The following is a 17,201-nucleotide window of genomic DNA, read 5'->3' as shown; positions in this document are numbered from 1 at the left end:
TTAGCTCAGTACTGTCTGCACGGGCTGGCAGCTGCTCCCCAGCGCTTTAGGCAGGAGTCTCCAGGTAGGGAGGGGGGAAAGCTCCCCACCCCCATCTGAAACCCCGAACAGGAACTGCCAGATGATGAAAACACTCAGGTAAATGGGCTGAGGGATCAGTGTCAGTATAGCTTCCAATGCTCTCTATGATTTGGCCACAGGGAAACATGGACCGTTTTGGACTCAGGCGAAGACACTCTTCTCCAGGGAAAGCCGCTGCAATGGCTTTTATGGTGGGGAACTGACTGGGGAGGGGGTGGAAGGCAGTTCCCAGTGCATTAGAAACTCAGATATTTAAGCTATGCGCCAAATGGCTCCTTAAACCAGGGTTACAGCCGCCGAAACGGAACGCCTAGTGGTATTTGTCAACGCGACTTTTAGATTCCTGAATTTCGTTCTGATTGTGCAGATAAAACATAACAGGTACAATTCTACAGGAGGTGTTGCTAGTGTGTGAAAACGGTCAAGATCCAATGATCCCCAGGCATGTACCTCCAGATGGTGGAGACATCAGGCACCAATCCTGGCACATGGGCATCTTCACTTGGTCACAAGTGGCCAAAAGCCAAGTGCTAAATGTGCCGGGAGAATTCCGAATGCTGATCGCAGGAAGTTGGACTGGATGAACCAACTCCACAAATCTATTATTCATCCTAGGAAAATCAGCCCCAGTTTTTCTGCCTGCCATACAAACATAGAGGAGCTTTGTCTAGGTACCACCACCATTTTCCCCGAAAGAGCAACATAACATGTAAAGGATAGAGCAGGCTTCCTCAAACTTGGCTTTCCAGATGTTTTGAGACTACAATTCCCATCATCCCTGACCACTGGTCCTGCTAGATAGGGATCATGGGAGTTGTAGGCCAACAACATCTGGAGGGCCACGTTTGAGGAAGCCTGAGATATAGGCTTGCTTTCCTCGTCCTCCTCTTCTTCAGGCTCCAGCTGTGTGATGAAGCAGAGCAAAAAAAAAAGTGAATGCTATTCTAGGACTAAGGTTACCAGATTTTTTTTCAATGAATCTGGGGACGTTTTTCAACTTCAGTAGGAATGATAGGATTTTGTCAGGGGACTGATTTGTAAATCTGGGGCTGTCCCTGGGAAACGGGGACATCTGGTAACCTTATTCTAGGCTGCATCCACAGAAGTCTAGTGTCCAGCTCAAGGGATCCCGGACATCTTCACTTGGTGGCCAATAGGGTAAAGGTAAAGGGACCCCTGACCATTAGGTCCAGTCGTGGCCGACTCTGGGGTTGCGGCGCTCATCTTGCTTTACTGGCCAAGGGAGCCGGCGTACAGCTTCCGGGTCATGTGGCCAGCATGACTAAACCGCTTCTGGCGAACCAGAGCATTACATGGAAACGCTGTTTACCTTCCCGCCGGAGTGGTACCTATTTATCTACTTGCACTTTGTGCTTTTGAACTGCTAGGTTGGCAGGAGCAAGGACTGAGCAACGGGAAGCTCACGCGGTCGCAGGGATTCGAACTGCCGACCTTCTGATCAGCAAGTCCTAGGCTCAGTGGTTTAACCCACAGCGCCACCTGCATCCTGGTGCAAAATGCGCCTGGCGAATTTTGAACATTAGCAGCTTCCCTCCTTTCCAGGCCTACAGCGGCAGGAGGAAGCTGTGCTAGGATGAACACATCAGGGCTTTCCTAGAGACAGATAAGCACTGCAAATAAACTAAAAATTTGCAGAGGAGCCAAGTGGTAAGAACCTAAAAAGCCCTGATTGATCAGGCTGTCTAGACCAGCATATTGTTCTAACAATGGGCAACCGGGTGTTTGTTGTGGGGAACCCACATGCAGAATCTGAACACAATTTCATTCTCCTCTCCTGTGGTTTCCACGATATACCGTATTTTTTGCTCTATAAGACTCACTTTTTCCCTCCTAAAAAGTAAAGGGAAATGTGTGTGCGTCTTATGGAGCAAATGCAGGCTGCGCAGCTATCCCAGAAGCCAGAACAGCAAGAGGGATTGCTGCTTTCACTGCACAGCGATCCCTTTTGCTGTTCTGGCTTCTGAGATTCAGAATTTTTTTTTGCTGTTTTCCTCCTCCAAAAACTAGGTGCGTCTTGTGGTCTCGTGCGTCTTATAGAGCGAAAAATACGGTATATTATTGCATTTTAGACACCGAGTCAAAAATGCTTAATTTGCCCAAGCTCTCCGTGAATAATATCTCTCGGGTTCTTTTTATTGCCACTGTGGCTATGAAATGTGCTGTTTTATTGGCTATATTTTTTTCGGTAATTATATTTTATGAGCTATCTTTGCTATCATTGTTTGTCTTCATTGCTGGAAGTTGCCTTGAAAATTCTCTGAGCCGAAAAGGCAGATTAGGAGTGTTTAGAGCAAACAAACTCAATGCTAGCTGGGTTGAGGAAGATAGTGACAGGAAGGTTTCCGTTTATTTTTTCAGTGCTATTTGAACCTGACCCCACCACAGTGCTTTTAAAGCAGCGAGTTGTTTTCTCCCCAGCAATAATGAACAAACAAGGTCTGAGAAAGGAACATTTGCAAGGCTGTGATTTATCCAGAATCCAGACTGATCTACAGACGAAAGCAAGGCTTCGGTACCCAAACAACAAGGATTCAGCCCACTGGGAACTTTTCCTCCATAAAGCCTTTTATAAGCAACAAACCATGTCCCGGTTTAGTAAGGTTTAGGAGAAAGTTACCCAAATATGGTTAAAAGATGGAACCTAAGTATAGAAGCACAAAATGCGTGCATGTTTCAAGAGGGAAGAATAGTATAAATATGCACCAATGTTTGGTGTTTTTTTAAACCCTTCCAAAATGTTCACTCAAAGTCCCAGTTCAAAGTGATACATTCTACTGGCTGTAACTCTCACAAAATGTTATTAAAACAAAGCTTTAAAAGTGGACTAATTATAGAGCACTTTCAAAGCTAAGCACTGCACAAGCTAATTTTCTGATCCTGTTCCTATATCCTATATATACTTCTACAGGTTCCTTCCAACTCTACAATTCTACGATACCCGTTCCGCGTTTGTAAGAACTTGGTCATTTAGTGTGGCATCACCTGCACTGTGGTTTAACCCACAGCGCCACGCGATGGGGTGAGCTCCCGTTGCTCGGTCCTTGCTCCTGCCAACCTCGCAGTTCAAAAGCACGTCACAGTGCAAGTAGATAAATAGGTACCACTCCAGCGGGAAGGTAGAGGCGTTTCCGTGCGCTGCTCTGGTTCGCCAGAAGCGGCTTAGTCATGCTGGCCACATAACCCGGAAGCTGTACACAGGCTCCCTCGGCCTATAAAGCAAGATGAGCGCCGCAACCACAGAGTCGTCCGCGACTGGACCTAACGGTCAGGGGTCCCTTTACCCCTGCCTGTTGAGATCAAGCTAGCGCCTTCCTTATGCTCTTCTCGGGACCTGCTAAAAACATTCTTGTTTAGGCAAGCCTTCCCAGATTCTTAGAAAGCGGAAGTCATTTTATTCCGTTTTAGCATTTTAACTTTTGTGCTTTTTAAAGTAGGGATGTAATTCTTTCTCGATTCCATCTTTTCGTAAAAGGCTTTGAGGTTCTTCACAACCAAGCAGCGTATAAATTTTATGAAATAAACTTTAAAAAATCTTGGTATCCAATTAGCAGCCACATGTTAAGAATACTTGCACCTTGGATCCCAAACGCCTTGCGAGTCTAGCATTTTGGCTCGCGAAAGCCGCAACCCCGGAAGTGAGTGCTCTGGTTTGCAAACGTTCTTTGGAACCCGAACGTACGACACGACTTCTGTGACTTCCGATTGGCTGCAGGAGGTTCCTGCAACCAATCGGAAGCCGTGCTTTGGTTTTAGAAGTCGAACGGACTTCTGGAATGGACTGCATTCGACTTCCGAGGTACCGCTGTACTTCCAAAGTTGAATTTGTTCAGGCAGAGCTCTTTTAGAGCTGAAGGGTCAATCCAGCCCTATTGGTGTCTTTATGCAAAACTGGTGCCATTCGCTAACTGTCCTGATGTATAAAAGGAAGAGGGACATGCACAAGAATGCAGAGCAGAGGTCAAGTTTCTGCTTAAAGGAATTTGTCAACATCTCAAAAACATTCGTGTTCCTTTCCACTTCCATTGCCTTTTTTTCTCTCTCTCTATCTTTTACCCTTCACAGGGAACCTGTCTCTGCTTATCAGTCGTACAGCACAAGCCTTGGGCTGGTGATATGCTGTCTGTCTCTCTCACAGCAATGCATAAATATCTCTTCAAAGACCCAGCCGAGCACTCTCTGACGCCTGCAAAAGTTTATCTCCCCATGAACCCGCAGTTCCGGCTTGACATCAATAGCACTTTGGTGACGCGGGTCTGGAGAGCGTTAGGAGCCGCCTTGGTGTGGGACAGACAGCAGGAGCTGTTGACGGGGGGCCGAGAGCTGTGAATTGGATGCAGCCGCGTCTATAAAAAGAGCGGCATGTCTATTCTTAGCCCCCTTCCCAAAGCACCCAGGAATGGTGTGCGAGCGCACCTTTCCCCTCTGCACATGACACAGTTGTTGCAAACAAACCTCCCTCAACCTGCTCCCTTGCAGATGTTCTGGACTGTCACAGCCTTCGATGCTTGCGATCCATTATGTAAGCCACTTTCAAGTTCTTTGGAGGAGGCGAACGTAAGAGCCTACTAAAAACCTGGATCAGGCAATCTAGTCGAGCATCTAGGCACAGGTTAATTCTGTGTCCAAGGCAGCTGTCTACCATGGGACTCTCAAGAGTCTCCTCTAGCACCAGAATTCAAAAGCATACATTCTTCGGCCTTCTTTATGGTCCAGCTCTCACTTCCATACATCACTACTGGGAAAACCATAGCTTTAACTATACAGACCTTGGTCGGCAAGGTGATGTCTCTGCTTTTTAAGATGCCGTCTAGGTTTGTCATTGACAGCACAATAATAAAACATAATAAAACATCAGCTGGCAATTTGATCATGAAGAACATAGATTGCTTGCCGGGGGGTGAAGGGTGTGCAAACTGCAGAGTTATTTGCATGCCTGCGGTGTGTCTTATCGTCTAAATAGTCTGTAGATAGTGCTGGGATAGAACCAGTGACCATGGTACACGCCAGCACCAAGGACATAGGGAAATGTTGTTGTGAGACGATGGAAGGAAAGTTTAGGCTGCTAGGGAGGATGTTGAAAGCAAGGATCTCCCTGGGTATCTTTCTCTGAAATGCTACGGGTTCCAGACGTAGGGGCAGCTTTGCAGTGTTAATGCATGAATAGCATACCAAGGAGGGGTTTGGATTTGCTAGGCACCCTGGGGGAACATTTTGGGACAAACTGGGCCTGTACGAAAGGGACAGGCCCCCTTGATGAACCCAGACCATTGGTTCTTAAAATAAAAATCATTTTGGACTCACAGCTGTCCATGGAGGCGCAGGTCAGTGCTGTGTCCAGGGCAGCTGTTTATCAGCTCCATCTGGTACGCAGGCTGAGACCCTCCCTGCCCGCAGACTGTCTCGCCAGAGTGGTGCATCCTCTAGTTATCTCTCGCTTGGACTACTGCAATGCGCTCTACGTGGGGCTACCTTTGAAGGTGACCCAGAAACTACAACTAATCCAGAATGCGGTAGCTAGACTGGTGACTGGGAGTGGCCACCGAGACCATATAACACCAGTCCTGAAAGACCCTCATTGACTCCCAGTACACTTCCGAGCACAATTCAAAGTGTTGGTGCTGACTTTTAAATCCTAAACAGCCTCAGCCCAGTATACCTGAAGGAGCGTCTCCACCCCCATCGTTCAGCCTGGACACTGAGGTCCAATGCTGAGGGCCTTCTGGCGGTTCCCTCCCTGTGAGAAGTGAGGTTACAGGGAACCAGGCAAAGGGCCTTCTTCGTAGTGGCACCCACCCTGTGGAACGCCCTCCCATCAGATGTCAAGGAAATAAACAACTACCGTCATGCCTCGTTACGTTTGCTTCGGGTTAAATCTTTTCAGATTGCGTCTCAGAAGTGCCGGAAAGGGTTACTTCCGGGTTTCGCCGCTCGCACATGCGCAGATGCTCAAAATGACGTCACATACATGCACAGAAGCGGCGAATCACAACCCGCGCAGACGCGGGTTGCGTTCTGCTCATGTTACCACTGTATCTGATTTTTAGAAGACATCTGAAGACAGCCCTGTTTAGGGAAGCTTTTAATGTTTGATGTTTTATCGTGTTTTTAATCATCTGTTGGGAGCCGCCCAGAACTGGGGGCAACTTCTGCTATGTGGGTGTCTCACCTCAGATGCAAAACTACTGAGCCATAGCCCATCTCTGGAGAGGAGCAGCAAAGAAAGATGTCTATTGGACATAGACTCCACGAACCACTAGAAACCAAAGAACCACCAAGAGTAGACCTGTCCTCCCTGGATATCCAGCTCAACTGCTCATGCAGACGTGACACAGGGAGATAATGTTGGTTACTGTCGGAGCAATTCATCTCTTACCTGCTGCTGACTTTGCTCCTCAAGGTTGAGCTTGACCTCCAGAGACTGACGAGCTTCCAGGAAGGCTTTGCGGTGCTTACGATCGGCCATGTAGTACGACATGATGCCCACGCAGATGGTACACAGGTAGATGGCAACGTTGGACAAGATCTTGAAGGGGAGAAAGAAAGAGGTGGTAAGTCAATCTGCAGAAGATGGAGGCCATTTCTTTGCTCCAGGAGAGGCAGGTATGGAAGACGAGAGCAACCAAGCTCCTGTCGCACCTACGCCTAAGAAGTCACCATTGGTCAGTACTGCACTTCGGCCCTCCAGATGTTTTGGACCACAACTCCTTTCAGCCCCCGATGGGAGTTGGTAGTCTTCATATAAATTAATACTCTTTTTTGATAACCAGATCCCTAAATATTTTACCTTATTTTTAATTTCTAAACTCACCAGTTGTTGGAGTTATTTTATTTACTTTCATCTGCACTTAAATTTTTAGTTAATAATTTGGTTTTTTGGTAGTTTACCTTTAGTCCTGCCATTTCCCCATATGTCTTAATTAATTCTAATGCCATTAGAATACTTTCTTTTGGGTCTTGTGTTGTTATTATTAAGTAGTCCGAAAATGCTCTAACTTTATAGGATTTTTCCCAATTACAATTCCTTTTATTTTGTCTTCCTTTCAAAAGGATTTCCAGAACTAGTATAAATAATAAGGGTGATAAGGGACAGTCCTGCCTTGTCCCTTTGGTGATTGGAAAACTTTCAGTCAAATTTCCATTTATTATTAACCTTGCTCTTTGCTGGTAATATATCTCTGCTATAGCCTTTCCCATTCTTCCTCTAATTCCCATTATTTCAATTTGTTTTTTCATAAAGTGCTGTCTTGTTCCTGCTGAGAATGTGGAGAAACCAACGTACAAAACTGTTCTGCTACTGCGCAGAATCTGCCTGCACCAGGCATCCCCAAACTTGGCCCTCCAGATGTTTTGGGACTACAACTCCCATCATCCCTAACTACCAGGACCAGTGGTCAGGGATGATGGGAATTGTAGTCCCAAAACATCTGGAGGGCCGCATTTTTTGGGTACCTGGCCTACACCAACAAGGGAAGCTTTGTGGAGCACGGAGAGAAGCTGGGGCACTTGAAAATCAAAGCTGCTGTTAAAGGCAGAGGAGCAAGAGCTGACAAAAACATTGGCAACCCTCCCAGGCCCACCGCTCCTGGTAAAGTATGTGTGGGTGTCCCGGCTGTTCCCAGAACACAAAGCACCGTATTTTTTGCTCTATAAGACGCACCAGACCACAAGACGCACCTAGTTTTTGGAGGAGGAAAACAAGAAAAAATATATTCTGAATCTCAGAAGCCAGAGCAGCAAGAGGGATCGCTGCGCAGTGAAAGCAGCAATCCCTCTTGCTGTTCTGGCTTCTGTGATAGCTGCGCAGCCTGCATTCGCTCCATAAGACGCACACACATTTCCCCTTACTTTTTAGGAGGGAAAAAGTGAGTCTTATACAGCAAAAAATACGGTATTTCCACCCCCGGTCTTGCCTTTCAGATGCCTCTCACATGACCTTGCTAATTACAACTGGCTAAGGTGTTTTGGAAAAGAAAAAAGAAAAAACCTGCCAGGTCTCTAAGCACCTGTGTGTCGAGGGGCCTGAGGGAGGTACCTGGGGAGAGCAATTTCTTAAATGGAGCTTTGCATCTGATGGCCTTTGCAGCAAACAGTTTCTTGCCTTCCGTGGAGGAACCAGATCGTGCCTGGGCTCAGGTGCTACAGAGATGCCTAATTTTAAAATATTTGCACACAGATGCTGGACTGGAGGGGACACCGGTCTGACTTGGTGTGAAACAGTTGTGCATGTCCCCGACGTTGGAATACAGTGGTACCTCAGGTTACAGACGCTTCAGGTTACAGACCCCGCTAACCCAGAAATATTACCTCAGGTAAAGAACTTTGCTTCAGGATGAGAACAGAAATCGCACAGCAGCAGTGTGGCGGCAGCGGGAGGCCCCATTAGCTAAAGTGGTGCTTCAGGTTAAGAACAGTTTCAGGTTAAGAACGGACCTCTGGAACGAATTAAGGTCTTAACCTGATGTACCCCTGTATAGGAATCTGGCTTACACCGCATCAGTCCATGTGTCTCCCCTTTCAGATGCTTCCTAGACTTCACTCATCAGTTCAAGGTCTCGTTTTGATTGGGGGGACAATAGTCTGTCCGCAGTACCAACTTCCTTTCCGAGCCAGATATCGCCACCCACAGAAATTCTGTGGAGGGGTCCGTCCCTTTGGAGCTGGGGTTGGCAACGTGAGGCCCATGGGCCAGATGCGGCCCACGAAGACCGTTTTACCAGCCCACAAGCTGCCCCCAAACCGAGCCGCCCGCTCGGCGAGTCCCCGTGCACTGTGCTAAACCAGCGGAGCGTGCAGAGACTCAATGAGCGGCACCAGAAATCACGTCTGCGCATGCGCAGATACCGAAAATCACTTCTTTGCATGCCCAGACGTCGAAAATCACTTCTGCACAGGCATGAATTTCCGGTGTCGCGCTGCACGGGTCCAGCCCATGGACAATCTCCACGGGACTGATCCAGCCCATGGCTGGTAAGCCTCACTGACCCCTGCTTTGGAGATTTCTAGCTACCACTGTGCCTTCTCTGGTGGTGTGCAGTGTGACATCACCTCCAGAGGATCCTTCTCTGTCCTTCCAGTAGCATTTATATTTTATTATTATAAGTGTCTTGGTCCTTTTTGAAAAAGAATTTAGAAATAATGGGCATAGGTACAAATTTTCTAAGGAGTATAGAGGCAATTTACAAAGAACAAAACGCAGAACTTATAATAAACAGTGGATTAATAGAGAGCTTCGGAATCACAAAGGGTACAAGACAGGATTGCCCATTGTCACCTCTGTTATTTATATCAATATTGGAAGTACTACTTAAAAATATAAGTGAGACAAAAAGAATTACAGGGATAAAGTGTGGCAAAAAATAATATACGGTTAGAGCCTTCACCGACGATATAGTCTTGACAGTACAGGAACCTATAACTTCGACAGCGGAAGCATTAAAAGTAATTGAAGAATTTGGAATGTTGGCAGGATTGAAAATTAATAAGGGTAAAACAAAAATGATGGTGAAAAACATGAGCGTGGAACAAACAGATCAGCTGCAAAGTAAAACGGAAATAACAGCAGTAAAGAAAATAAAATATCTGGGGGTCTGGCTCTCCCTGAAGAACACAAACCTATTCAAGGACAATTATAAAACAACATGGAAAGAAATAAGGACAAATTTGGAAATACGGGACAGATTGAAACTGTCCTTCTGGGGAAGGATAGCAGCTATTATTATTTATTAAATCTGTATACCACCCTTCATTTGAGTATCTCAGGGTGGTTCACAGGGTAATAATACAAGATAAAAACACAAAATGCGTAACAAAAACCAAACCAAAGCAAAGCAAAACCATAACCCCTATTCCCCCACCTTCTCCCACAGACACATTTTAAGTAGCACATAGTGCTAGTTTGGATTCAAACTCATGTCTCCCCAGAAATAAATATCATTGCATTCAGTACGACTTATTCCCAGGTGAGTGGGTTTAGGAGTGCAGGTTTAACTACCTGCCTTGGAAATACCATAAGAAAGAAATTCAAACAAACATACATGCTACCAGCACATGGAAATGGGTGGCGACAGGGAGAAGAGGCAATACTTTGTCAGTAAGAGGAAAGAGAACAAGGGAAAAGAACTCCTAAGTATTATGCAAAAGCTGCATTTAACATTTTAACTTAGAAAATTGTGGGATAAAAGGTTTTCAACCTCTTCAATAATCTTTTATCACTCTGGGATGAAACACACAGTAAGAAGCAGTAGAACTGGCAGTAATGAAACTGTGAGGGTCTAAATTACTACTGCTGAACAATTATATCCAGAGATGACAGTGTTCTCACTGGTCGTCTTCATCCCTGCCAGGTTTTCATTCTGCCCACTATATCAGTGCCGTCCCCTAAGACCAAGCTCTCCAGTTCTTTGGTTCGGAGACTTTAGCACATAAACACTTCCATGCACTCTCTCTCTTTTCAAGCGTCTTTGGCACTCGCGTTTTGACCTGTGCTGCCTTGTTCTGTCTGAATCGCTGCCCAGTGCCTCTGCACTCATAATACCAAGTTCTACCCCTCTATATTTTAAATTGCCACAAACGCATTTGCCTTTATATTCACCCCAGAGGGAGGATTTTTCCAAACCAGACTCTCCTCGGCTCCTGTTGGCTTTGTCATGGACCATCAGTTTGAAAGCTTCTCTGCCACCTTTTAAAAATAATAATTTTATTTATTTATTTATTTATTTATTTATTCATTCATTCATTCATTCATTCATTCTCTGCCCATCTGGCTGGATTTCCCAAGCCACTCTGGGCAGCTTCCAACAAAGTATTAAAATACAGTGGTATCTCAGGTTAAGAATTTAATTCGTTCTGGAGGTCTGTTCTTAACCTGAAATTGTTCTTAACCTGAAGCACCACTTTAGCTAATGGGGCTACCCACTGCCGCTGCACTGCCGGAGCACGATTTCTGTTCTCATCCTGAAGCAAAGTTCTTAACCCGAGGTAATATTTCTGGATTAGCGGAGTCTGTAACCTGAAGCGTATGTAACCCGAGGTACCACTGTACAGTGGTCTGTTAAACATTAAAAGCTTCCCTGAACAGGGCTGCCTTCAGATGTCTTCTAAATGTCTGGTAGTTGTTTTTCTCTTTGACATCTGCTGGGAGGGCGTTCCACAGGGCTGGTGCCACTACCGAGAAGGCCCTCTGCCTGGTTCCCTGTAACCTAACTTCTTGCAATGAGGGAACCGCCAGAAGGCCCTCGGCACTGGACCTCAATGTCCAGGCAGAACAATGGGGGTGGAGACACTCCTCCAGGTATACTGGACCGAGGCCGTTTAGGGCTTTAAAGGTCAGCACCAACACTTTGAATTGTGTTCGGAAACGTACTGGGAGCCAATGTAGATCTTTCAAGACCGGTGTTATGTGGTCTCGGCAGCCGCTCCCAGTCACCAGTCTAGCTGCCACATTCTGGATTAGTTGCAGTTTCCGGGTCACCTTCAAAGGTAGCCCCACGTAGAGCGCATTGCAGTAGTCCAAGCGAGAGATAACTAGAGCATGCTCCACTCTGGCGAGACAGTCCGCGGGCAGGGAGGGTCTCAGCCTGCGTACCAGATGGAGCTGATAAACAGCTGCCCTGGACACAGCACTGACCTGCGCCTCCATGGACAGCTGTGAGTCCAAAATGACTTTTATTTTATTTTCATCCCAGTTCAAGTGGGGCCTGTCTCTTTCGTACAGGCCCAGTTTGTCCCAAAATGTTCCCCCAGGGTGCCTAGCAAATCCAAACCCCTCCTTGGTATGCTATTCATGCATTAACACTGCAAAGCTGCCCCTACGTCTGGAACCTGTAGCATTTCAGAGAAAGATACCCAGGGAGATCCTTGCTTTCAACATTCTCCCTAGCAGCCTAAACTTTCCTTCCATCGTCTCACAACAACATTTCCCTATGTCCTTGGTGCTGGCATGTACCATGGTCACTGATTCCATCCCAGCACTATCTACAGACTATTTAGACGATAAGACACACCGCAGGCATGCAAATAACTCTGCCGTCTGCACACCCATCGCCCCCCCCCCCGGCAAGCAATCTATGTTCTTCATGATCAAATCGCCAGCTGATGTTTTATTATGTTTTATTATTGTGCTGTCAATGACAAACCTAGACAGCATCTTAAAAAGCAGAGACAACACCTTGCCGACCAAGGTCTGTATAGTTAAAGCTATGGTTTTCCCAGAAGTGATGTATGGAAGTGAGAGCTGGACCATAAAGAAGGCCGATCGCCAAAGAATTGATGCTTTTGAATTCTGGTGCTGGAGGAGACTCTTGAGAGTCCCATGGACTGCAAGAAGATCAAGCCTGGACAGGATCTGAAGGACAGATCCTGAAGCTGAGGCTCCAATACTTTGGCCACCTCATGAGAAGAGAAGACTCCCTGGAAAAGACGTTGGGAAAGATGGAGGGCACAAGGAGAAGGGGACGACGGAGGACGAGATGGTGGGACAGTGTTCTCGAAGCTACCAGCATGAGTTTGACCAAACTGCGGGAGGCAGTGGAAGACAGGAGGGCCTGGTGTGCTCTGGTCCAGGGGGTCACAAAGAGTCGGACACGACTAAACAACAACAGTAAATCTTAATAAACAGAGGAATCTGCCTGCTTGTGTGCCAGAGCAATAGCTGAGTATCCTGCACCGTGGAATAATAATAATAATAATAATAATAATAATAATAATAATAATAATAATAATAAATTATTATTTATACCCCACCCATCTGGCTGGGATTCCCCAGCCACTCTGGGTGGCTTCCAACAAAATATTAAAATACAGTAATGCATCAAACATTAAAGGCTTCCAACAGGTGGCTAGTAGTCACCGACAATGCTCCCTTCCATGAATTTGTTTAATCCTCTTTTAAAGGCATCCAACTTGGTGACCGCCAACTGCCTCCTGTGGCAGGGAGTTCCATAGTTTAACAACGCACTGCGTTAAGCAGTCCTTTTTTCCCCATCTGTCCTGAATCTTCCAGCCTTCTTCCATTGGATACCCACGAGTTCCAGTGTTGCGAAAGAGGGAGAAATATTTTTCTACATGCCATTCATGGTTTTATAAATTTCTACCATGTCACCTTTTACTTGCTCTGAAGCTGACGCTGCCTCTGATTCTAGCCTCCTTGCTGGTCCTTGAGTTAGGAGGATAACTCTTTTTGGAGGAGGGAGGAAGCCTGAGAATCGTGGGTTTTTATTTCATTTTTAAGAAACGGCAACCAGCGATTCAAATGCAGTGATATTTGAAAGATAAACGAGATGTTGTGTTTACTGTCTCCCAGCAACCCCATGGAAGACGTGCTTAATGCAAAACTCATAAGATAGCTTTTTAAAAAATAAAACGAAAGTTTGTCTAACTGGATAAACAAAACTTTTGGCAGCCTGAGTTAAAGTATGTGGGTCTGCGCAAGAGAGGGAGAGAGATGGAGCTCATGGGAACTGTAGTCCGAAATATCTAAAGAGCACCCAGGATGGGTCAAAAAGGATATTGTTAATCTGGAAAAGGTTCAGAAAGGGGAAACCAGAAGTCATCAAGAGGAGGAGAGACTTCCCCAGAAGTTGCAGAAAGGGTTGCAGTATTTGGGGGATTTTGGTTCGAAGAAAAGGCATGTAAGAGAGGAATCGAATCAAATCTTTATTATTATGGTTGACGGAACAGCACAGAGAGTTAAAGGAGACAAAGTAGAAAACATGCGTTATCCAAATGTGTACAGTGGAATAAAAGAGGTTGACATAAAATAAGGTAGATAGATTTTTCCAGTTACTTAAAATGAGCAGTCATTTTTAAAGTGAATGTTCCCTGTGGTGTAGTGGTTAACAGCGGTAGTCACGTAATCTGGTGAACCGGGTTCGTGTCTCCGCTCCTCCACATGCAGCTGCTGGGTGACCCTGGGCTAGTCCCACTTCTCTGAAGTCTCTCAGCCCCACTCACCTCGCAGAGTGTTTGTTGTGGGGGAGGAAGGGAAAGGAGAATGTTAGCCGCCTTGAGACTCCTGAAGGGGAGTGAAAGGCGGGATATCAAATCCAAACTCTTCTTCTTCTTCTTCTTCTTACAAACTCCAAAAAGTAAAACCACAGTTCTTGGTGGGCTTTTGCTCTTTGGAGAGGAGTGCTTGGCAACGTTGAAGGTGATGGATGCATGTTTGTGAGGAATGGTGGAGGAGGGATGCTAATAATAATAATAATAATAATAATAATAATAATAATAATAAATTTTTAAAAAATCATTTATATCTTGTCCATCCGACTGGGTTTCCCCAACACACTGTGTGGCTTACAGCATAATAATTGTTGTTGTTGTTTAGTCGTTTAGTCGTGTCTGACTCTTTGTGACCCTCCATCTTTCCCAACATCAGGGTCTTTTCCAGGAAGTCTTCTCTTCTCCTGAGGTGGCCAAAGTAATGGAGCCTCAGCTTCAGGATCTGTCCTTCCAGTGAGCACTCAGGGCTGATTTCCTTCAGAATGGATAGGCTTGATCTTCTTGCAGTCCATGGGACTATCAAGAGTCTCCTCCAGCACCATAATTCAAAAGCATCAATTCTTCGGCGATCAGCCTTCTTTATGGTCCAGCTCTCACTTCCATACATCACTTCTGGGAAAACCATAGCTTTTACTATACGGACCTTTGTTGGCAAGATGATGTCTCTACTTTTTAAGATGCTGTCTTAATTTACTGTTACTGCCTTTTATTATTTCTATCTTGCTCTTATATCCTACAGTAAGTACCCAGGGCAGACTACAAGAATTATGTTCCTAGTAACTGATATTCGGAGGTACACTGGCTCTGAACATGGAGGCTCTCCGTAAGATCCCCATTACTAATACCAACTTGTATATATTTCTTTTAATCCTCCCCACAACTCCCTCCCCACACTCTTCGTGTATCTGTCTTTTTTTTTCCCTTTTCCTCCTCCTTGATTGCAAATCAGCAGGCAAAGTTTTTCGTCAATATTTACCTGGTGCAAAGCGCGGCAGGGCTCGGGAAGCAACGGTTAAAACAACTGAACCACTGTCAAACAGCGGGCGTGCAAACTGAGCCAGCGTGGTTACAGTGGTGAGAATGTCAGGCCAGGACCCAGGAGACCAGGGTTCGAATCCCCCACTCAGCTGCGGACAAAGCTCACAGGGTGGGCCTTTGGCCGCTCACCGCCTCTGAACCTGACCCACCTCACAGGGTTGTCCTGGGAATTAAATGAGGAGGGACAGAACCATGCGCTCCACCTGGGGGTGGGGGAGGTGGGATATGAATGCAATAAACATTCAGGGCAGCTGTTTACCAGCTCCATCTGGTACATAGACTGAGACCCTATCTGCCTGTGGACTGTCTCTCCAGTACGTTTCTGAGCACAATTCCACCCCATCGTTCTACCCAGACACTGAGGTCCAGGACCGAGGGCCTTCTGGCGGTTCCCTCTCTGCGAGAAGCCAAGTTACAGGGAACCAGGCAGAGGGCCTTCTCAGAAGAGACTCTCTCCACACAGCCCTCCCCGATGTACAGTGGGGCTAGTTCTCCTCTCTTCCTCCGAAAGTCCAACACCATCTCCTTTGTCTCGCTGATATTAAGGTGCAAGTTGTTCCCTAGGCACCATGTAGATATTTTTTGGACCTCCCCTCTATACGCTGATTAGTCTCCACCTGTTATTAAACCCATTATGGTGGTGTCATCTGCAAACTTTATAATTGCAGTAGACGGGTCAGATGATACACAATCATATGTATACAATGAATACAGGTCACACATCCCTGGGGTGTACTTAGCACACATCCCTGGGGTGTGACAGTGATGATTGTTAAGGAATTAGATGTTACACGTCCGATCTTCACCGTTTCTGTCCGATCCATCAGAAAGTCTTTAATCCAGTCACAGAAGGTAGGAGAAAGGATCATGTTCATATAGAATCATAATAAATGCATCAGAGAAGAGGGATATCCCCTTCCACAGGTTCTGAAGGGGGGGTGAGGGAGGGAAGCCTCCACCACCCCAACAAATGTGCACCAGGGACGTGCTATTTTTAGCTCCTCGGGGTTGTCATGACAACCAATCTGCTTTTGGAGCACTGAGGAAGCATCCGAGAGGGATTCGGAAACCCAGCGATCGATGACTGCAAAAGAATTGCACCCGTTCTCTCTGGGGTGGAGATCACCGTTTTCCCGGGAAGCCCATAAACCATGGAAGGAGCATGACCCAAAAGGAAAGCTGTGAGCAGCCTGGCCCAATTCTGCAGCGGTGGTTTCTCCCTCGGCCATTTGTATTCTCCGGGTTTGGACAAAGAGATAAAGCCAATGTAGGAAGAGGCTGCTGGATGAGGCCACGAGCCCATCTCGTCCAGCATCTTGTTCCCACATCGGCCAACCAATGGGAAACCCTCGAGCAGGATTCGAACACAAGAGCCTCTCGCGGCAGTGAGTTCCATAGTTTAAAGGTAAAAGGACCCCTGACCATTAGGTCCAGTCGTGACCGACTCTGGGGCTGCGGCGCTCATCTTGCTTTATTGGCCGAGGGAGCCGGCGTACAGCTTCCGGGTCATGTGGCCAGCATGACTAAGCCGCTTCTGGCGAACCAGAGCAGCGCACGGAAACGCCATTTACCTTCCCGCCAGAGCGGTACCTATTTATCTACTTGCACTTTGACGTGCTTTCGAACTGCTAGGGTGGCAGGAGCAGGGACCGAGCAACGGGAGCGGCGGGAAGGTAAACAGTGTTACCAGACTTTTAGAAGACATCTGAAGGCAGCCCTGTTTAGGGAAGCTTTTAATGTTTAATAGATTACAGTGGTACCTCGGGTTAAGTACTTAATTCGTTCTGGAGGTCCGTACTTAACCTGAAACTGTTCTTAACCTGAAGCACCATTTTAGCTAATGGGGCCTCCTGCTGCCGCCGTGCCGCCGGAGCCCGATTTTTGTTCTTATCCTGAAGCAAAGTTCTTAACCTGAAGCACTATTTCTAGGTTAGCGGAGTGTGTAACCTGAAGCGTATGTAACCCGAGGTACCACTGTATTGTATTTTAATATTCTGTTGAAAGCCGCCCAGAGTGGCTGGGGAAACCCAGCCAGATGGGCGGGGTATATTATTATTATTATT

General features: G+C 46.5%; 1 protein-coding gene across 1 annotated transcript in view; it reads right to left on the bottom strand.

Moving 5' to 3' along the window:
* Positions 1–17,201, bottom strand: part of ADCY3 (adenylate cyclase 3) — a 96,459-nt gene that overhangs the window by 64,009 nt on the left and 15,249 nt on the right. Inside the window, exon 3 of the mRNA XM_083494171.1 lies at positions 6,476–6,625. Within this exon, the coding sequence (XP_083350297.1) occupies positions 6,476–6,625 (150 nt within the window). The remainder of the gene's footprint in view (positions 1–6,475; positions 6,626–17,201) is intronic.

Source organism: Podarcis liolepis, assembly GCF_965112155.1.
Source record: "Podarcis liolepis genome assembly, chromosome: 3".
In the NCBI taxonomy this organism is placed as follows: Eukaryota; Metazoa; Chordata; class Lepidosauria; order Squamata; family Lacertidae; genus Podarcis; species Podarcis liolepis.
Note: the sequence above shows the minus strand (reverse complement) of the source record. Positions and strands in the feature narration are given on the sequence as shown.